Source organism: Balaenoptera ricei, chromosome 19 (assembly GCF_028023285.1).
Source record: "Balaenoptera ricei isolate mBalRic1 chromosome 19, mBalRic1.hap2, whole genome shotgun sequence".
In the NCBI taxonomy this organism is placed as follows: Eukaryota; Metazoa; Chordata; class Mammalia; order Artiodactyla; family Balaenopteridae; genus Balaenoptera; species Balaenoptera ricei.
In genome coordinates, this window is record NC_082657.1 from 32,605,284 (window position 1) to 32,627,946 (window position 22,663).

Genomic DNA, 22,663 nt, shown 5'->3' on the forward strand with positions numbered 1-22,663 from the left:
GATGCTCATCTTACCATTTTTGTAGTTTCTTTTTGTTTTTCCTTCTTTCCTTCTTTAACTCCTCTTCATCTGCTAGCTCTTTAAAAGTTGGTGTTTTGGGTTCTCTTCTAATGGTTCTCTTCTCTTATTCTGCGTTGTTTCTCTAGGCAGTAAAACTCATTCTTGCTCAAGGCTTGCTATCTCTATTCTGTTTTGTATTCTCTTCCATTGCAAGTTCCATTCACCTAGTCCCCCAGGTCTGAAGCCTGAGAGTCATCTCTCCTGAGAAAAGTTGGAAGATTTTTAGCTATAATACAGTTTTATATATGTTGTTGAAAATTCTTTGTTCTGTGTTTTATTATTACTAAGGAATTATATCTGTTTTATTATTTGAGACTTTCTGTTCCTTCATATTGTTTTAAAAATGTGTGAAGTAGAACTTTAAATTTTTTATAATTTTCCCTAATAGTAGAACCTGTGCTCTATAGTAGATGTATGGTAGCCATGTGATCATTCTCCCCTTCTTTTTGAAAATTTATGATTTCCACTCAGGTCTACACACTGGTGATTCAAATTCTTAAATTATTTGTATGCAACTAAAATATTTGAAATGGATGAATTCCCCAGTGTGGGTGGGTAGGTATGTGGGAAAATTATTCTACCAAGAGGAGGAAAAACTGAGTCCCCACTCTGGTTTTAACACCTCTAATTTCTTACTCAAATCTCTTTGCTTCTTTCTCTCATAAAGGAAAAGAGGAGTAACCATGGTATTAAAACTATCTAATTTTTAAGAGGTAGCATTCATAAAGGTTAGGTACCACTCTTTTTCATTCTGTTATATTTCATTTCTTTAGTGCTAGTCTGAACCCACTAAATTTATATCATGACTTGTTATTAGATCATGACCTATGGTTTGAAAAACACTCATACCATAAATCCTTGAGTTTCTCTAGTATTGAAATATGACATCCAGGGTCTTTCATATATTCTTCTAGTTGCTATCAAAATAATTGATACATCACATATGATATCATCTTTATGTTTTGCTATGACTTGTTTTTCTTATAAATATTTGGATATGTTATTAATATATGTGCCTTCTCTTCTTTTACTTTTTTTTTTTTTTTCTCATTTAGCATACAGGTCCTTGGGGAGCAAGGCCTTTTTTGCCTTTATGTATTTATTTTTTTAAAGATTTTTTTGATGTGGACCATTTTTAAAGTCTGTATTGAATTTGTTACAATATTGCTTCTGTTTTGTTTTGGTTTTTTGGCCATGAGGCATGTGGGATCTTAGCTCCTCGACCAGGGATTGAACCTGCACTCCCTGCATTGGAAGGCGAAGTGTTAATGGCTGGGCTGCTGGGGAAGTCCCTGCCTTTATTTTAAAAGTTGAATTTTGAAATTGTGACAAACCTACAGAGAAATCACAAATGAAATACAAAGAAATTCTTTTACTTTGTAAAGAATTGGAGAGTAGATTGCAAACCAGATGTTCCATCACCCCCAATGACTTGATATATTTCCTACAGATAAGGATATTTTCCTACATCACTATAATGTAACCATAACAAGTGGGAAATTAATACAGCAGGAGCTGTTGGGACTGAGAGGAAGAAAACAAAATAAAACACAATTAAGTAGATTGGGCAGAATTTGTTGACTGCTTATGTAGGTGAAAAAGAGAAAAATTGTAACATTGAGAAAAGTTACTATTAACTACCCTTTTGTATGTTTGTGTCTATGTGTAAATTGGGAAATCACCTATGTTAAAAATGATTAGTTAGTTAACACCTCCGTGTTGATGTTCTATGGGAATATAGATTTAAAATATTATATCCTAATAGTAGAAGAAATATTTGATCACAGAAATGTTTGGTCACAAATATTTGATTGTCTACTGTTAAGATTTATTGTTAAATAATTGGGATTTTTGAATCAAGTAATGGAATCTACTGAAAAGCTTTAAGGAGAAGTGAGATATTTTGGAAATCATCTTAGTTTCTGTGGATAGTGTCAGTGAGCTAAGGATATTCAAAGAAAACAGCAAGAGAATCTACATCTTATATTCCAGCCCTGACCTCTCCGAGGATCCAGTCCAAAATTTCCAGTTACTCAAACTTTTCATTTCAAACTCAGTGTGTAAAGAATTAAACTTATCATGCACACATACACACCCTTTCTCAACATTTCTTTTATCTCCTCCTGTACCAGTACTTACTTGGTCTAGAAAGCAAGTATTGACTCTTCCTGCTCTTCAGCCAAAACCCACCCATATCTAGTTGATTTCTACCTCTTGGAAAGGGCACTGAAAAAAACTAAATTTTCTTCTTGCTTCCTTACTAGTATCTCTGAGATTTTGAGAAAGTCATTTACTTTCTTTTGTGTTCAAATTAATCTCTGTAAGTTATGGTATTTGAACCAAATACGATATAATATAGTGGTTAAGAGCACAGTTTCCATTATGAGGCTCTCTGCCTCTTAATCCCTACCCCATATTTCTGTAGCCTGTGATCTTGGGCAAGTTATTTCTCTATGCCTTAGTATCCTTAGCTATAAAATGAGGGTAACAGTAGTACATATCTCACAGGGTTGTTTTTAAGATTAATTGAGATAATATACAGTTGACCCTTGAACAATACAGGATTAGCGATTCATTGAAAGATCCAAGTATAATTTATAGTCAGTTTTCCATATATGTGATTCTTCCATGTTTATAGTTCTTGATTCCTCCATATCTGTGGTTCCACATCCTTGGATGAAACCAACTGTGAATTATGTAGCACTGTAGTATTTATTATTGAAAGAAATCTGCATGTAAGTGGACCCACGCAGTTTAAATCCATGTTGTTCATTTACATGTCATAATAGGAATAGTGCCTAGAACATAGTAGGGACTAAGTAAGTGTTAGCTATTATTATTATGATGATTTTAAAAAATTGTGCTCTTGGGTCTGTTCTATTATTTTGCAGTTCTGCTGTAAGAATATCTCTCCCATTTGTTACTCCTCTCCATTATCACTGTTACCCTATTATTCAGGATTAAATTAATTATTACATGTAAAGTGCTTAGAATAGTGCCTATCACCTAATAAGCACTTGGTAAGTGTTAGCCCTTATTATTGGTTATTATGATTTTTACATAGATGACCTCCAGGTCAGTAAGATCCTTTTCTTGCATTAGTGGTCCTATGCCTTTAATTTCCTCTCCTATTCTTTTAGATTGGTCTTTCTAGGACACTGTTTATATAATGTTGCTCCATTTCGAGACCTTTGATGCCTGAAAGGAAAAAACTAAAAACAGGTTCTTTAATACAGATATCAGATGACTTGCCAAGACCAATTTAAAAAAAATGGTATTAATGAAAGACGTAAATGTGAATTTTGAGGCAGTGAAAATTTTGTTTTAGGTATTTAAAATCATTGCTTACTAAAATAGTCTCAATATTTTATAGATGAAAAGTATAGGTATATAACGATCAAATTCAGGAGGACTTGCTACTTATTTATTTTTAGCAAGGGACTAAAACTAAAATTTTATCTTAAAAACTCAACAGTTGAGTTGAAATAGAATGTGAGGAGTAAAGGTCAGGAATGTTTAGGAGTTTTTTATGTTAGGAAAATAAATTAATGTATTTATTCAGGTTTAAGTAAGGAAATAATTTAACTATGGCTAGTTATTTTTTTATAGACAGCTCTTATGTGTTCATTTCAAAATCTTAAGCTTCTTTTTGGAATTTAAATGAAAATAGCTTCATTTCTCTATTTTAAAAGTGACATTGTTGCTTTTTGTTAGAAGAATAATAAGAAACCTTATCTAATTTCTTAAAGAGAAGTCACTTGTTATGGGTTCATTTGCATGACCTCCTCTTTAACCCTTTGCTCATCTTCAGATGTGTTTATGTTTTAAATAGAGTATCACGGAGAAAAGTATTTTTCTCCGGTAAAAATGCATTGGACTTTGTCTTTTAACATTGATAGCTACATAAAGCCGTTTCACTACAGTTTTCCTTTTCAGATGATTTTTTTAAATCAGGTTTTTACGTATATTTTTAAAAACTTTACTACAGGAAATGGTAGAGTGAGAGTTAATGTGTTACATGGAGGGAAGAACAGTCCATTGGGGGTTAAATTGCAGAGTCTAATGGAATAATAACTGGTAGCACCATCTGCTGGCCTACTTCCTCAGAAGGAGTCAGTATTTTTAACGACATCTCTAATATTCATGCTGATGCATTTTGATGCTTTGTGCATTCATTTCTTTCTGTGCTTTGTTGGAATCTGGCTATCTGCTTACAGCTATTGAGGAAACTCAGCTTTTTAGGACGGGTTTACAGTCTTTTTCATATCTAAATAGAATGAACAGTGGATATAAACTTGCCAAGGCAGAAATGTGTTGATACATCACAATGTGTATTTGTGGAGGGTTGTGCATCTCTTGGTTGCAGCTTGCTAAATAGGCCATTTAGGAATCTTCTTTCAATGCTTTTTTCTTGAGCACTGCCTGGGGTGGTGAAAAAGCAGAGGGCAAGCCTTTGTCTGACGCCAAAAATGTCTTCAGTGAAGAGGCCAAGAGGAAGGGTAAGTGAAAGCCTGAATGAGTGGGAGGAGGAGGGGTTCTTTGGGCTAAAAGGCTAATGGGATTGAATAACCTTCCTTATTACTGGCTGCTGCTGCGGAGTCGTACTGCATCGCCATCTTGAGCTTGTTGCTGTTTTCTCGCGTCTTGGTTATTTGTTATAGCCTGTAGGCCTTAAGGTGGCATTTTAGTGAGCGATTCTAAACCCTCCCTCCTTTCCCAGTGCTGCAGCACTGCTATGAAACCTTTGATGAGGCAGGTATAGAAAAGATATCCAGTGAAGCACACTGGAACCAGCATGAAAATGTGTTTGGAAATTCCTGGTGGTTTTTTCCCGTGCTGTAGTCAGAGGCATGTTTACGGGTAAGAACGTAACAAAACTGTGATCTAAGAATATGGGATGAATGCGTGTTTGAAGAGGATATTCTTTTTAAAATGCTGTTGATCTGCTTCCTGTGATATTGCTAAAATATTAATAATTTTAACGTAAAACTAGAACTTGTTTTTTTCCAGAATTGCTTGAGCAAAATATTATGATATAGAAAGAGAAAAAAAATCCTCATTTAACTCTTTCACAGAAAAACTAAAACTTTCTCTAATTTTAAGTATGGGAATGTCTGTTTACTAACTAGCTACATTGCTGCATAGATTGCACATTAAAATGATTTAAATGAATTCAGGTTCTCGTTCCAGTTTCTTATAAAGCAGAGAGGCTTTGTTTTTCTAAAAGTCATAATAAACTATGGGGAGTAGTCATTCTAAATTAAAATTGCTATTTAAAATTTATTAATAATTTTCAGAGTTCTGGAATGAAGAGGAAAGAAGAGACTTATTCCAAATGCCCAGAATATTTACATGACTAAATTTGAATTAGCTATATTTATAGTACAAAATTTGAATCAACTAATCAAGAATGCTATGAAAATATCAATGAATCTATATTATCCTTCTTTAACCTTCACTTTTAAAAGCAGTATTTGAGCTTTTTATTTTATACCTACACTAATTTCTAGATCAGCAAAATGTTTTAATTTTAAATTTGTTTGTAGCACTCATATATTTGCTTATGTATTTTACTTCTTAAAGCTTAATTCTAAATTTTTGGTTATTTATGTTAATTGTTTAAATGTACTTTGGTATGTTGTATAAAAATTATTTTGATTTCTCTAGCCTCCATCTTCCAAGAAGAGTGATGGTTCTGGGACATATACTAAGTTGCAGAATACCCAGGTGAGGATCATGTCCGAGAAGAAGCAGAGAAAAAAGGTGGAATCAGAAAGCAAGCAAGAAAAGGCTAATCGTATAATATCAGAGGCCATAGCAAAAGCAAAGGAGCGTGGGGAACGCAATATTCCACGAGTAATGAGCCCTGAAAACTTTCCTAGTGCTTCAGTTGAAGGAAAAGAGGAAAAGAAAGGTAGAAGGATGAAATCTAAGCCAAAGGACAAAGAGAGCAAAAAAACAAAAACTTGTTCTAAGTTAAAAGAGAAGACAAAAATTGGGTAAGTTGGTTAAGAATTAAATCTTCTTCCTTTGAAGTTTTTGTAAAGTTCAGTCTGTCTAATCTACTTTTGATTTGCGTATGATGTGTTTACTCCCACTTTGGAGTTTTAAGTTGTTAGATACTGTGTGTATCTTACTGCCTTTTTGAATGAATTAGGTAATATTTGAGAATTTACTAAATTTTACTAGTCTATGAACATACTTTTTTGTATATTAATGTTAGTAAAAGGAATTTAAAATTGGAGAACATTTTATATATAAAACAGGAAAAGGAAAAACAAAACGAAACCCATATTGCTGTGCCAGTTCCTAATGTACTTTCTTTATTAAAAAAATGCCTTGAAATTTTTTATAAGATTTCTTTACCTCTTAGTTGTACTTCATTGGGCACCTTATAGTTTGGAAACATGAAATATAATATTTTCTCATAAACCCACAACATTGAACTAAATGGAATGGCAAGAAAACTAAGACCATTTAAATCAACAATAAGCAGCTCTCGGCTCTTACAGACTTCCTCCCTTACAGTCTTTCTGATTTACTTTATGTAATAAAGAGGCCAGGTGAGGATTAATGCTCCAAGAGAATTATAAGGACAAAGAATTGCTTTAGGAGGGTATATTAATCCTAGGTATTTTTCTTTGACTACTTACCTAATACATTTTCAAAAAATATAATAAGTGTTATTATTTGTTTTATATGTATGTTTGTTTTGCATGCAAGGGTAAAAATAATCTAAGGCCAACATAGTTTAGAATCAGTTTTGCAGGAATATTTGGTTATTTTTGAAGGCTTTATATGAAATTTTAGATAAAGTATTTAATCTGTTTTCTTTCTTCCACAGAAAAAAGTACACAATAAAGGAAAAATTTCCTTATTATAAAAATCTTCATTTGCTTACAAAATTATTTATATATTATATACATATTTAGAACTAACACAATTTTGTAAACAATTAATTCACAGCATTTTCAATGAAACCACCAAACTGAGTTATATCATTAGGTCCTGATGCCTTTCAGTGCAAACCATTAAATAACACGGGCTCTCTTGCTATAATAGAGAAATAATTAATATTATTGATTTTGCATTTCATTTGCAGATAGCTAAGATAAAATTTGAAAGTTAGATTTCTGCTCCTTTTTTATTTAAACGTTTTGGTATGAAAATATCTTATTTTTTCAATATTTTGTCTAGTTTTAATTTAGGAAACCCCATATTTAATCCTTTAATGTATTAAAAGTTACTGCTATTAAAATTTTCCAGTTTTAACTTGTACAGAGATATACGCAGAATAATGGTACCATTTGAAAGCGTATTTAAAAATAATGCATAAAATAAGAGAAAATCGGTAGAGAACCCTCAAGAGTTACAGTAAGTTTAAATTGGTGGGTGGGGGGGGAGATAACTAGAGGCAAAAGATAAGAGAAGTGAACCTGGTTCAAGAAAAAACAATATATAAGGGGAAATTAGAAATAATTAAATTGTAATAGAGAAACATGGATTTCTGAAAAATGTGGATTAATATGTAGGGAATAGTAATACAGTAGAGTATCTGACGTATTCTGTGATATTTGTATTTTTGTTAAAAATAGGTAGATTATTAACAATAAATTATTTTAATATTGCACAGCATGATCAATTTAGTATTTGTTTTTAGAGATAGCATTCTTGAGAAAAGAGGTGAGAATTGTATTGGAAACATATTTCCATGGCGAGGTATTAAGTAATTGACAGGAAAAAAAAACTTGGGAGTGGATGACTTTTTGATAGAGGAATTTATAAGTTGCAAGCAAGTAAAAGTGAAGCTTGCCCATATATTATTAAGCTGTTGGAGTGAAACAGTTTCTTGATCATCTTTATCAGACAACCAAAGATTATTATCATGTTGGAGGAAAAAGCATGGCTGGAAATGAAATTCATATACAATCTAGAGTTCTATATTGGTCACTTGAAATATTTCATTACTGTGCTTTCCAATAAGCCCCACTACATTTTATAATTTTGAATTTGCCATTTCTAATTTTTCTGCGAAGAAGCATCATTTAAATAGTTAAGTTTACTTGCATCATTTTAATTAATAATATTTCATGATGTATTAAATGTTTTCTTGTAAAGATTTTGTTTTTCTATGAGTTTTAGAAGAATTGAACTTTTGCTAATATCAGATGATTTATATCAGATAAAATTAAAGAGAATGTGTGCTGGAACTTAACAATGAGCAATGTGAAATATAAATTTCAAAAGTAACTAGATTTGTAGACAATAAGTTATGGTTGATATATAGTCAGAGTTGGTGCTTATTTAATCCACATATGTGATGTGATATAATCTAGGAATACTAATCGGAAGAAAACCAATACTGCCTTGCCTCTGCTTGCTAGTGTGCTTGAAAACTTTTCAGTTTTTCTGTCACTTTCATAGATTAATTTTTTTTTAATACAAGGAATAGAGTGTCCTTTTCAGAGACTTTAATATAGTCTCATTTAATCTTTACAACAATTCTGTGAGTTAGATTGGGCATGCAGTATGATAATGTGGTTAAGTTCTTTGACTTTGGAACCAGTTGCACTTATTCAGATTTCCCCTTTGTCACAAGCAGTGTGACCTCGGACAAATACTTAACCTCTCCAAGTTTTAGTTTCCTCAGACATAAAATGAGGATAATGATAGTGCTTGCCTTATAGTGTTATTTTGAGGATGAAATGATTTAATAACACTTAAAGCATATAGAGCAATACCTGTTAATAATGTTAGCCATTATTTTCTGAAAACATAAATAACATATAGCTATTTAAGGAAAAAGCCAAGGCCGGGAGCCATGCCCCTTCCTTCAAGCCTAAACTCTCACCTATCTGCCTAGGTTCTCTTTCCATTAAGGCCCTGTTCCTAATAAGATGAATTTAAAAATCAAGCAGACAAATGAAAACAAACAGTTGCTACCTGGTAAGAAGGATAATAGGTTAACTTATTAATGTTGTTTTTTTCTTTCATATGAGAATGCCTCTGTTTATCAGGTTAGCTAGAGTAGCATTTAGGACAGGTAAATTTTGTTTTGAAATATGCTTGGAGTTTGAAAGGAGTTACATGGTTATGTGGAAGAGTGTAAGTTGAAATGGAAATGGCCGGTGGAAAATGAAGAGTGAGGTAGGACTGGAAACAACCTTCTATTTTGACATTTTTCTTGATCTTGGCAGTCAGGTTCTAACAAGCTGCCTTTCAAGTAGAAGAGCAGGTATTTCTTTAATAATGGTCGGTACATAATAGATGCTCCATGAATGGGAGGGAATGAATTTTATGGAATGAATGAATGAATGGAAGATTAAATATTAAATGATGCCAAATGGTTGTGTTTGATTTGTTAAATCAAGATTAGAAATGGCAAGCTAATCCTTCATTAAATCACAGGGACAAAACTAATGGTTTAGTAATAGTAGAGAGTTAAATTCTAAAATAAATTCATTCTAAGACTTCTGGTAGAATTGTCTTATTCGGCTCTCTTCGGTTTTAGATTATGTAATAAAATATCACATGATTTGATTGAAGCATTTTTAGATTTATGTTTTATAACTTTGACATTTAAACTATGTTTCCATGTTCTCAGTTATAATTTACTTCTTGCATTAGATTATCAGACTGACAAGTAGAATGCCTTTGACACTTTAAAATGCTCTTGTGGCCCTGTAAATTTAATCAGTAAAGGTACTTCATGATTAAAAGTAAAAAAATACTTTTTTGTATTATTCATAATTATTCTTTCTGTTTGTTACAAGAATGGGAGTTATCAGGTGCTACAAGTAGCTTTTCTCTTTAGTTAAAGCAGAAAACATCTAAATTAGGAAATATTTATCAAATCAAGTTGGAATTAAGGGTGTCATGTTATAAAGAAAAAACAGTAAAACATTAAATTAGATCTGGAAATTATATTGTGCCCTTCTTTGCGATAGTCATTCTGAACCCCCAAGAAGGAAGAAGCAAAATAACATTTATTAATTACCTACCATCATGTGTATACATAGATATGTATGTGTGTATTTTTAAACAAAACGAACATGTATGTCCACATGTATGTCTAGAGAGAGACACTTACATCTAAATAATAATATAAGGGAAAAATAATATGAACAAAGTCTGAAGGGAAAATAAGATGAATCATCAGAAATTGGGAATAATCACTTTATAGTCCATGTTAATAAAGTAACAGATGAGACCCTGATTGCAAGTATTCAAAATAATAAGAATTTACTATCTGTTTGGATAAAATATAAATGTATTAATTAATTAATTGTTTTTGGCATATGATAAAAAAGCACTTTGAAAATATATGGTATAAATTTATTATATATATTTTAATTATTAATCATGCCATTAGTAGTCTCTATGTAAGTTCTATAATTTTTAAATGCCAAGAAGATAAAATGTTTTATTGATTTCACTCCTTACATCTAAACTTAAAGTCAGTGAAAATCTGAGACGTATTCATCTGCAGAAAGAATTGATATATACATTATGTATTATTATGAATTTAATTAAGATTTACAGGTCCATTTTTAAGATTTATACCTTTACATAAGATGTATTAGTAAGGTTTATCATTAGCAAATGATGTGCTGTTATTTCATTGAATCTAAAATGTCATTGATTATAAGACACACCATTATTTTATATGTCAGTAAGAAAGAAAAAAATATATTGCCAGTTAAAACTATGGCATATCTTTGTTAATTAGATGAATGTTTGTTTCATAGATGTTAACATGTGTATCTTAGGACACTGAAGTAAAGTATTTGATTTTAATGTTCCTATTTTGTCAGTATTTTTAAGCATAAATGTCGTTTTCTTTTTTTAAAAAGAAGAAATAAGTTTTTTAAAGAATAAAAATTAAACTGTGCTGATAAATATACTATGGTTAATACTTAGCTAATACTTCACCTTAGTGGCTATATGAAACAACTCAGTGAATTAACTTTTTGAAGAAAATGACGTTCAATCTTAAACAGGAAGTGATTGATTGATTGATTTTACTTTATTTTATTTTATTTTTTGGCTGCGCCCCCCGGCATGTGGGATCTTAGTTCCCTGACCAGGGATTGAACCCGTGCCCCCTGCAGTGGAAGCACGGAGACCTAACCACTGGACCACCAGGGAATTCGCTAAACAGGAAGTGATTTACAATCCAAGTTACCAAAAATTTACCATACAATACTGCTTTCACAAATTTAAGGCTTAACTAAAATAAAGAACCACTTTAAAACTTGTTTTTTCCAGATGAGTTTAAGCTAGAGTCTTGAATTGAACTTTAAACTGGAGTGATTGCATCAAGTTAAATGTGTTTCTTCATCTAAAAAAAAAAAAAAATACACACATATATATTTTATGGCTTTAAAAATAACCCCAGTGCCTTCCACTGGGCTTACAAAGAGAAAAAAAATTATAATGTAAAATAGTATTTTTGCTTGTTTCCTTTACTTATGATGAACTGGATGTATTAATTACAACAAATGGACTAATTGGATAAGATTCATTGTTTGTCCAGTTATTGCAGTGAGAGAATCTACAGGGGGCAACTGCAGATTGACGCTGTGTAGAATGCAGCTTGTTACACAGCCTCCATGAGTAACATGTGGGCAGGATTTAGATGAGTGCATAAACTACATCTGAAAATCAAATATAAACGTCAAGTATAAACACTGAGGTTTTCTAGTGCCTGTACTTGTCAAATGAATTAACATTTCAAATTTATACTTATACTTAGTTTGAAATTGCCCTTTGCTGTCTGAAATAAGTTATGTTTTAATATTTAGTTCTTTTACATGCCTGAATATCTGTTGCTGCAGTTCGCTAACATTGATAACAGATCCCTTTCATGTTTTAAAAAACAAAACTTGCATAAAGCCTTTATTATTAATACAGTCTGTATTATTTTGTTGCTTTACTCTGTGGTATTTCTAAGAATAGCAAATGATCAATTTATTTGTAGAATGTACGTATACTGAAATTTTAGAATTTTATTTTAGTTTAATATAGTCAACTCCTTGTAATTCATGATGGAAGAATGGAATGCTCTTTGGTAATTGGGTCTTTTACTGAGCTGAAATTATCTTATTTCTTCTACTTTTGGATCATCTGATTTCCTTCAGATAACATTTATGGCTATCAGTTGTCATTGTACAGGCAATAGAAATTTCTGGTTGTTCAAAAGTCAATAAATTTAACCTTAATGATTTTCTACAGATAATGTAGTTTCATAATTCTCTTTATTCATTAAAATATATTTATTGATATTAAATATCTATTGACTGGTTGAAGTATAGTGTCATTTTATGTTAAAATGAATAAGATATGTTGGAAATAGTAGAGTAGGAGTAAAGAGACCTTTATTGTCTTTTACTGGACTTGTGATTTTGGCAGTTTGTTCTCTCTTTCAGGGCTAAAGTTTCCCTGTTAGTTTGGTGGGACCAATGTCTGCCTCGCCTGTGAGGATCAACTGAGATATTATAGACAAAAGCACTTTGAAATTTTAAGTGTTCTATAAGTATAGAATAGTTTCATTATCCTGAATATTTGTTCCTAGAGTTTTCTTCACTAATTATTTTGAGCCAGTGGTTCCCAAACCTGGTGAGAATTTTTTTAAAGTCTGATTGGGATCCCACTTACTAGATCAGAATTCTGGAGTTGGAACCTACAAATCTGGGGTTTGGTTTTGTTTTGTTAGTTTTTATTTTGAACCAGTCTCACACTTGCAAAAATAGGTCAGAGTTCCCTTAGGCTCTTCACCCAGCTTCCTCAAATGTTAATATCTTATGTAACCTAAGCACAATGATCAAAATCAGGAAGTAAGCACTTACACAATTCTGTTAACTGATTTACAGACCTCATGCAGATTGTGTCAGTTGTTCCATTTTTGGGAGCCAGGATCCAGTTAAGGATCCTACATTTCATTTTGTTGTCTTATCTCCTTACACTCCTCCATTTTGGAATAATTCTTCAGTCTTTGTCTTTAATGACACGTTCAACTTTGAAGCATACTAGCCAGTTATTTTGTAGAATGTCTCTCAATTTGGGTTTGTCTTATTTTTCTCATCTGGAATCTATTTTTAACAAACAAGCTTCTAATGAAGCCTGCCTCACAGATTTAGGAATTACTGATCAATACCAACCAAATGTTTGTTCTTCTTTGTAGTTTCACTTATATACCATTTTAGAACATATAATAAACTGATATGACTTCATTGTTTTCCAGAATCAATGTTCTGTGTAAGTAACCATAGTATGTGTATATGTATGTATGTATGTGTGTGTGTGTATATGTATATATATATATATATTTTTTTTTTTTAAACTAAGAATTATGTCAGTCAAGAATGACTTCAAGTTTTAGAATCAACTTTTTTCCTACAATGGAAATGTACCTTTTTTGAACAGAATGGGCATATGTAAATATTTTGGATTTCAGAAGTTTAGTAGGAAACTATTACGTTTGAAATAGCTCTTACAAAGTTACAATTTGAAAAATATTTTTGCATGGGTTAAGGATAGTTAATGAGTTTATGAAATAAGATGCTACTCCAGGCCTATAGGAAAATATTGGAAGAAAATGCAGAATATATGAAAAGTAAGATTTGAGGTCTTTTTTAAACATTTATTTATTTTTGGTTGCGTTGGGTCTTTGTTGCTGCGCGCGGGCTTTCTCTAGTGGCGAGCGAGGGCTACTGTTCGTTGCGGTGCGCGGGCTTCCCATTGTGGTGGCTTCTCTTGTTGCGGAGCACGGGCTCTAGGCAGGCGGGCTTCAGTAGTTGTGGCATGCAGGCTCAGTAGTTGTGGCTCACGGGCTCTAGAGCACAGGCTCAGTAGTTGTGGCACACAGGCTTAGTTGCTCCACAGCATGTGGGATCTTCCCGGACCAGGGCTCAAACCCGTGTCCCCTGCATTGGCAGGAGAATTCTTAACTACTGCGCCACCAGGGAAGTCCCTCTTTTTTTGTTTTAAGTACAATTTTCAAATAATATAATGAAGGTTAATCTAAGGTATTAGAGGAAACGTTTGTATCTAACGTCCACCAAAAAGGGTGAATGTTTAAGATTGCTTTGGTAGCACCTAGTATTTAGGCAATGTTTATTTATAAAAATATTGTTTAAGCAGCTTAGTCCACTGTCCTTAGAGAGTTTTCATTTAATTACTTTATACTACTAGAAGGGAAAAGTGCCACCTCTTCATAGTCATAAATCCAAAAATAATAAAATATCTCTGCTCCTGATTTCATTGAAGTTTTTATTCAGTGGGATTTGAGTCTTGACGCACAGATACCATATCAGAATATGTATACAGAATTTATTTAGCTTGCCAAACACTGAGAAAATTCCTTTTTAATCAGTATATTGATGGGTATTAACAGACCTTGATCTGTATTTCACAGGAAATTGTTATTTAAGTAACTGAACTTTCCTGTCACTAGTGTTGTCCTCATCGACAAACTAGTCTAAAATATGCATTTAGGTTTGGAGATGGATAGCAAATGGGGGAGTGCATGAAAACTATTTCTACCAATCAGTTTACTTTGAGTTATCCCTTACCTTGCCACTGAAAATCATCTGCACAAGTACTTGAGGTTATATTAAATAACCACAAGTAGCATAATGGTTACCCTTAGGAGGAGGTTGTTGCTTGAAGAGAAAGCATGACAGGAGACTTCTGGGAAACCAGTGATGTCTTGTTTCTTGATCTAGGATCTGGCTATATATTTATGTTCAGTTTGAGAAAATTCACTGAGCTGTATGTACTCTCTTGATGTGTGCACGTTTCTGAATTTACATTATACTGTAATATTAGTACATTATTAGTTTTAGGAAAAGTGAGGGATTGCATTTGGGGCCATTTTGAGATTTTAATGTCTGTGGGATATCCATACGGATGTGTGGTATCTAATAGTAGATATGACCTCAAGGGAGATTTTTATTTTAGGAGGGAAACCAGAGTAAAGGAATAGGGACCAGAAGACTGAGGAAATGACCAATGAAAGCAGGGAGAGGGAATAGCATATAACTATGGTTGGTTCCTTAATGTTGTTCCAGAGTATCTTTTTGTACTTCCTCTGATTTCCCGGTTCCAACATAAGCTATATGTTTGCTTGTATTTATTTCACATACTCAGAAAAGTGCAAGTGAGATACCAAGTAAGAATTACCATTATCCTGTTGAAGGTGGTGATCAAACCAATATGAGAATACCCTGGGGATAAATCATTCTAGAATTTTTTTCTCACCTCCCATCATCCAGTCAATAACCAAGTCCTGTCGTTTCTGCTTCCAGAATGAAAAATTGTGTCTTCCTTTCCCTCTTCACCCACACTACCATGGCCCTATATTTCACTCTACATCTCTCTCACCTGAATTGTCAGTCTTATCGCTGGTTTCCCTGGCTTGCATTTCACTTCCTTCTGGTTGCATTGCTCCCTCGTTTAAAATTCGTTTTTCCCCCAGTTTTATTGAGATGTAATTGACATATCACAATGTATTAGTTTAAGGTATACAACATAATGATTTGATGTGTGTATATATTGTGAAACTATTACAACAGTAAGTTTAGTTAACATCTTATCACCTCACATAGTTATATATTTTTTTCTTGTGATGAGAACTTTTTAAGATATACCCAGCAACTTTCAAATATATAATTCAGTATTATTAACTATAGTCACCATGCTGTTTACATCCCCAGAATGCTTAAAATTCTTACATCTTCCAGTTGGCTTATTTTTTTTCATTCATTCAAAAATATCTCAGTGCCATTTGTTGTCAGTCGTGAACTAGACAGATTTCTTTTAAATTCCTGCCATGTGGTGCTTAAAGCTGAGCTTAAACTAAAACATTAACTCCTTGCATGTAATATAAGGTCTTCTGTGATCTTGACCCATCTCCTCCTGTAGTACTTTGTGTGTTTCTGACATGCTCTTATCATTGCTTATTCTCATTCTTCTGCAATGTACCCTACCTTTTCTTTTCACTACTTGTTGGACTCTCTTTCATCATTCAGTTCCCTATCTCAAACTTTACCTTTTCTGTAAAGCCTCCTTTACTCTTCAGTAAACATAAAGATTTCTCCCTTTGTCTTCACATTACATCTTGTGCTAACTTCCTCTTTAGCATTTTAGCTGGGATCATATTCTAACAATGATGTATTAAGGTTGGGAACCGTGTCCACTCTATCTTCAAATCCTAGAACCTAGGAAAGTGCCTGGCATATCACAGTTAGATATAGTTACCATTAGCTGAGAAATTACTGTGTGTTAAAGGCTGTGCTCAGATATGTATTATCCCACTTAATTCTCAACGACAATAGAACTAGCTATTGTAATATCCCTATTTTACAGGCAAGGAAGCTATGAAGTAATTTGCCTAGTGTCCCACAGATAGGTAAATGGTGAAGTCAAGCTTTAAATCTTTGAAACTGTGATTTCAAAGTGCTTGCTCTTAACCTTCAAGTTCTCCAACATTAGTAAATAATTATTGAAAAAATTTTTGATATATTTCCGATATATCGTACTTGAAAGTAAATATTTGGGGAGTTTTCTATGTTTGAAATACAGAAATCTAAAGTAGAGTTTTCCAGGGACTTCCCTGGCAGTCCAGTGGTTAAAACTTCACCTTCCAAGGCAGAGGGTGCGGGTTCAATCCCTGGTCGGCGAACTAAGATCCCACATGCCTTGGGGCCAAAAATCCAAAACATAAAACAGAATCAGTATTGTAACAAGTTCAATAAAGACTTTAAAAAATGGTCCACATTAAAAAAATCTTTAAAAAAAAAAAATAGAGTTTTCCTGATGGTGCTTGAAGATCATTCCGTCTCATCCGTTGAACCAGATATGGAAATGTGGGATGTACTTCTGTGTACTTTTATCTTTGATCAGGAAAAAACATAGAAAACGTATTTTTATTTTAGACATTTAGAGTCAGTGTGTGTTAATATACATATATATATACATGTATATATTAGAGAATGTAAACATATACATGATATAGAAATATAAAAAAATAAAAGAAAGTTCTTACTCTTTAGGAACATATAGTATAGCTAAGAAAAGCCTTAACATAAGTGAAATAATCAAAGAACAATCAATTGGTAAAGTGTTTTAAGTAAGGGAGAAACTACTATAGGGTAGAAAGAAGTGTAGAGGCTTTTGGTGAATAGGCGGGATTCAAAGGAATTGAGTGGAATTCGAAATAAATAGGAGGTAGAAGGAAAAAAAATCCCTCATTCCAAACCTACAAGATAATAAAATAAATGAATTACTTTAATTATTTAATAGTTATATCACCTGACATTTTTCTCATGAAAAATAATCTTGAGCCTAAAGAAACAAGTGATAGAATTGGTCTGCCTTTCTTTGCTTAGAAATATGTTAACTGTAGTACTGGTTTGTATTTGTTCCATTGGAATAGAGTTTATCATGTGAAAATGTCATTATGGATTTCATGATAAATATCATCTTTGGTTAGACATTCAAGTGATACAAAATGGAAGGAAGTTTATCATGGGAATCTTAATTTGCCCCAAAATGGAAAAGTACAAAGAGATCTTACTGTTTACTCTCTTTCTCTTGAAACAGCAAACTCATTATTACATTGGGTAAGAAGCAAAAAAGAAAGAATGAGTCTTCAGATGAAATATCTGATGCAGAGCAGGTGCCACAGCATGCATTCAAAGAGGAAGACTCTCAAGTGAGTATTAAAATTTTTTCTGAGAAATGAAGCACTGGCAGAATTATTTAGATAGCATAATATTATTTTATGGATATTTATACTATAGTTTAGTGGTAAAAATACATTTTATTGTATGGTAGAACTTATATGACAGCATTATTACAATATGGTCCTAGTAGTATTCCCATAGAATGTTAGACCTGGGAGGAAACTTACACATCCTCTCCAAACCCTCTCAGTTTTCAGATAATGAAACTGAAGCCCAGAGAGTTTAAGTAACAATCCAAAGTCCCTGGCGGCTTTTAACATGGAGAAGTATCCAGTGATATTACCCTGTACTTACAGAGTACTTGTGAATGAATTTAATGCTGGAGATATTAATTTTAAAAGTCACATACAAATGATAAAGCAAATGGGTTGAATCATTCCTAGAGATAATTCCTTTGGTCTGCTTCTATTGAAGAAAAGTTAAACAACTATATTAAAAATCCCCTAATGTAGACAAAAATACTGTGCATTTTCCTTTTTCTTTCTTTTTGTTTTTGAATAGCTGTATATTCAAAATAACCTTGTGAAGTTAAAAAAAAAAAAATATATATATATATATATATAGTGAAGGTCATAATAAGTCAGGCCACCCTCTGCTTTCTAATAATTAAAGAACGACTATAGGCCGTAGGGGTGGTGGCATTTGTTGCATTATGGGGCCAGAAAGCCCCTGAATGGCCTTTCTTCTTCCTTATGCAGCTTCTTATCCAATGGGAGAGTAGTGGCTCAAGGCTCCTGGGCTGCTGCAAGAGTTGAGGTAAGGGCAGTGACTAAAGCTCCTAATATTATATGGCCTGGCTTTTTCTTCATATGTTATCCTTAACTTAGGCAAACTTATAATTATTCGACATGAGAAAATTTAGTTAAATTTTTACTAAAATAATGCTGGCCATTTTTCCATTATGTAATTAACAAACAATGAAATGGTAGAATAGGTTAACATGCACATTTTTTCCGTACTTCTCACTGTAGTTAATTAGGTTGCTTTGACAGATGTGTTGCTTTAACACAAAAAATTTAATGGGGAAGGAAAAAAGAATTTTCTAGTAAACAATTATAAATCTATATTATTGATATATTTAAATATATTATTATATAAATGATGTATAAATATATAAAAGTAGCTTTCAACCACAATGGATTGTCAAGATTTGAAGGCTTGAAAAGTAATATAAGGTTTAGAGTCAGGTCGAAATCTGAAAACATGATTATCATACTTAATTTTTTACCTAATAGAGTGTAATGCAGTAGTCTGACTATATTTAGAGACTTAAATTATTTTAAAAAGCCCCTATAGCACATTTTATTAGGATTATTATAGGAAACAAGTGATATCATAACAAACTATTCAGTCATTTAAAAGCATAATGTTTCTGACCTCTTACGTAAAGTGCTGTTGACTGATCTATTAAAGCCTTTAAGACATACGAAGAAAAAAGCTAGAAAAAAGAAATATGAAGAAAGAATTTGTCACTGTTTTAAATTGTCCTTCGAAAAACATTATGAAGAAAGAAAGCCAAAAATATCCACATTAGCCTAAAATGCCGACATTCAAATTAGCTTTGTATTTTTAAAGTAGTAGAACTATTGTATGACAGAGAAAGTTAATTGGTGAGAGTGGTACCTTACTTGGCTTTGCCTAATATGTAACTATATGCTCTAGTGGAATGTAAGTTATGACAAAATCAGCTCATAGAGTTGAAAAACTCAGAGTTTTTTTAATTACTCAGAGACTGATAAAGTCTTCATAGAATGAGGGAGCAGTTTACAGTAAGTGGCTCTCATTCTGTCTTGTGAAAAATTACCTGAATGTGCACTTTTGTGAGTTGAAAGGATTCTTTCAGACCACTTGTTTACTACTTACTCAGGACTGTGTGTGGCATTTCAAAGTACCAGTAGATGCCTAAGTGACCAGAAAGGAAACTTTAATGCTGAAATCATCTACAGAATCTTCTAAAAGTATACTGAATTATTCCCAAACTTCATTATTTAAAAGATTTGTGCCTAGTGAGACATAACATTGGTTATATAGGTTATTGTTAGAATAATAAATGTCATGAATGGTTATTAATTTAAACTGTTCTTGAGCATTAAGAACTATATGATGCCTGTAATCGAACTCCAAACATTCCTTTAGCTTAGTATTAGATTCGAGATCCATAGAATTTTCTCTCCCAGGGAATAATAAATATTTCATATCTTTTCCAAAACAGGATGTGGGAAAATTGGGTTTCTTAAGAAGTTAAGTCTTAAGAAGTTTCTTATAACTTTTGTATGCCACCTTCCTGTCTCCCATAATGACAAAATTGTTATCTTGAGTTTTGAAAATGTAAATATCTTCATGGCTAAGAGATGGTGACCCATCCTAATTGAGGCATGGAATTTTTCTACTACATTTGGCTGAACTACCTCTCCACAGTAGTGCCTTTCTTTCTCTCAATATTCCACTACTCTCAAGAGAAAGAGGCACTGCATCCTTTCTGGATGCAAATAACAGTTTGTACCCACACTGCTGCACTGATTCAGTTTTGTCATAGCAACGGAAGTATGAAAGACCTCCCAAATAGAAGACATTGGCAGAAACCAAAAGGAGAACACATGGGTTATTCTTTTGGTTGCATCTGGGGGGAATGCCATGGGAGTTACTAAATACACAGAAGAATAGTAAAAGGAAGAAGGAGTATTGAGCAGTAGAACAGCTGGCTGAGATGCCTCCATCCACGAGATTTTAGGGAGGTGAGCAAAAGCAAACCTAAGTCCTTTGGGATTTTCAAGCCATTGTGAGATTTGTCTTTATAGTGGGAACATCAAATATTTGATATTTAGGGAGGTAAGTAAAGCCATGCGCATTTGATACCTGATTTTAAATCATTCAGATTATTATTAAAATTACATTGCTACACATAATACTTTCTGAAAAGCTTACTTCTGTTTTTATTATAGTGGTGTTCTTTATTTTTAAGGGAAGCTAGTAAAGGTAGTAAAACACTGGTTCCTCCATTCACGTTTAATTTTTTGGTAGATTTCATACTTTGTTATTTTCTGTATCTCTTTTAAAACATTTTATATTATTTTGGGGTTTTTTTTAATCTGTTTTAAACACAAGTTCATGGGTTTTGTGTCAAATATTATTTAATTTCTTCTTTTAGTTTTATGCCCCTGATTAATTATTTAACCAACATTCATCTGATGTGTACTTTTTAGGTTTGGGGGCAAAAACTGTGAAAGTATTAACAGTTTAAACTATGTGTTTCCCAAGCTGTGAAATAGTTAAGTAAAAAGAAACATTTTTATTCTTAACAATTTCTAAAGAAAAGTAATAAAGGTATTATTATTAATCATTGTTACTTGACACTTTAGGAAGTAAAACTAAAGGTTGTAAACCTTTGGCAAAGGGCAAATTATAATCTTCCTTTAATTAAAAGGAAAAATTAGAAAAGATGAATGTTGAATACAGTTTTGAAAATTCAATGTACAAAATTGCCACACTAGAAATAATTTTTTTCCTTTAAAATAATCATATATATGCTCCTTATTGTTCATTACAGAAAAGAAGATCAAATCGACAAATTAAAAGAAAAAAATATGCAGAAGATGCAGAAGGGAAACAATCTGAAGAAGAGGTTAAAGGCTCTATAAAAATAAAAAAGCATTCAGCTCCTTTACCTGGTGAACAGCCTTTACAGTTATTTGTGGTAAGACAGATTTTGGATTATGACAAAAAACATTTTAAACCAATGTAAAGTTTTAAAAATATTTTCATTATCTTTCCCCCTAAAACCTGCCCCAGCTTTTCCTCCTAGATTCCATACTGTAGTTAATAGAACCATTAGTTATTCAGATCAGAAACCTAGGGATTTGTTCTCTCTTTTTTTTATCTTTGCTTCTTCGTCCAATTTTTTACATTTTTCACTTCCTAAATATATATTCCTGAAACTCCTCCAAGCTCTATCCTTCTTGCAGAATATTTCTAAGTTACAAGCCTAATCACAGTACTTTTCCACTGAAAACTCCTCTAATGGTGTCCTAAGTCAGAAAAAAATGAAAATACACTTTTCAGCATAACTTATAAAGCCTTTTGTATGGATTTTCTGGCCTTATGTCCTTCCACTTCTCTCCACTCAGTCCTCTGGTTTTATGAACATAGTTGTTTAAATGCCATGTTTTGACACCTTTGTGTCTTTGCATATGCATTTTCCTCTTTGTAAAGTTCTTTTACTCTCCCTTATCTGGGTTGTAAACCAACCACTTATCTGCTAGCTGAGGGATCTGGCACCTTGGACAAGAACTTACCTTCTCTATGCCTGAGCTTCCTAATCTGCAAAATGGAGATGATAATAGTACCTACTTTATAGTGTATTTGCAAGGATTAAATTAGTTAATATATGTAAAATGTTTAGAATAATGCCTAACACATTAAAAAGCACCATATGTTTACTATGATGATGATGCCAATGATGACGATGACAGTAACAGCAATTGATATTTTTCATATTCGTATTCCTAACATTTAACATGGTCCCTGGAACGTGTTAAATAAATGTTTGTTGAATTTTAGTATATTCATAAACAGAGTGGCAACTAAAGTGTTTTCAGAATGTGTCATCATACATTTTTCCTCCCTCACATAGGAGAATCCAAGTGAAGAAGATGCTGCAATTGTGGACAAAATACTATCTTCTAGAATTATAAAAAAGGAAGTAAGTAATGATATGTTACATTTTACACTTTATATTCCATGGCCTGATCATAAAAGTCGTAATTATTGAATTTATTTTCTTAGATATCACCTGGAGTGATGATTGATACAGAAGAATTTTTTGTAAAATACAAGAATTAGTAAGTATTTGAGTTAGA

At 32.5% G+C, this 22,663-nt stretch overlaps 1 protein-coding gene across 18 annotated transcripts in view; it reads left to right on the forward strand.

The window, feature by feature from the left end:
- Positions 1-22,663, forward strand: part of CHD9 (chromodomain helicase DNA binding protein 9) — a 244,283-nt gene that overhangs the window by 120,987 nt on the left and 100,633 nt on the right. For 15 of the 18 annotated variants that reach the window (XM_059905419.1, XM_059905418.1, XM_059905417.1 and 12 more), the window contains 5 exons: positions 5,728-6,059; positions 17,665-17,776; positions 21,355-21,501; positions 22,438-22,506; positions 22,590-22,645. In XM_059905419.1, the coding sequence (XP_059761402.1) occupies positions 5,728-6,059; positions 17,665-17,776; positions 21,355-21,501; positions 22,438-22,506; positions 22,590-22,645 (716 nt within the window). Of the gene's footprint in view, positions 1-4,348; positions 4,560-4,672; positions 4,921-5,727; positions 6,060-17,664; positions 17,777-21,354; positions 21,502-22,437; positions 22,507-22,589; positions 22,646-22,663 lie in introns of those variants that run through there. The other 3 variants (XM_059905431.1, XM_059905430.1, XM_059905432.1) reach the window with 3 other exon arrangements.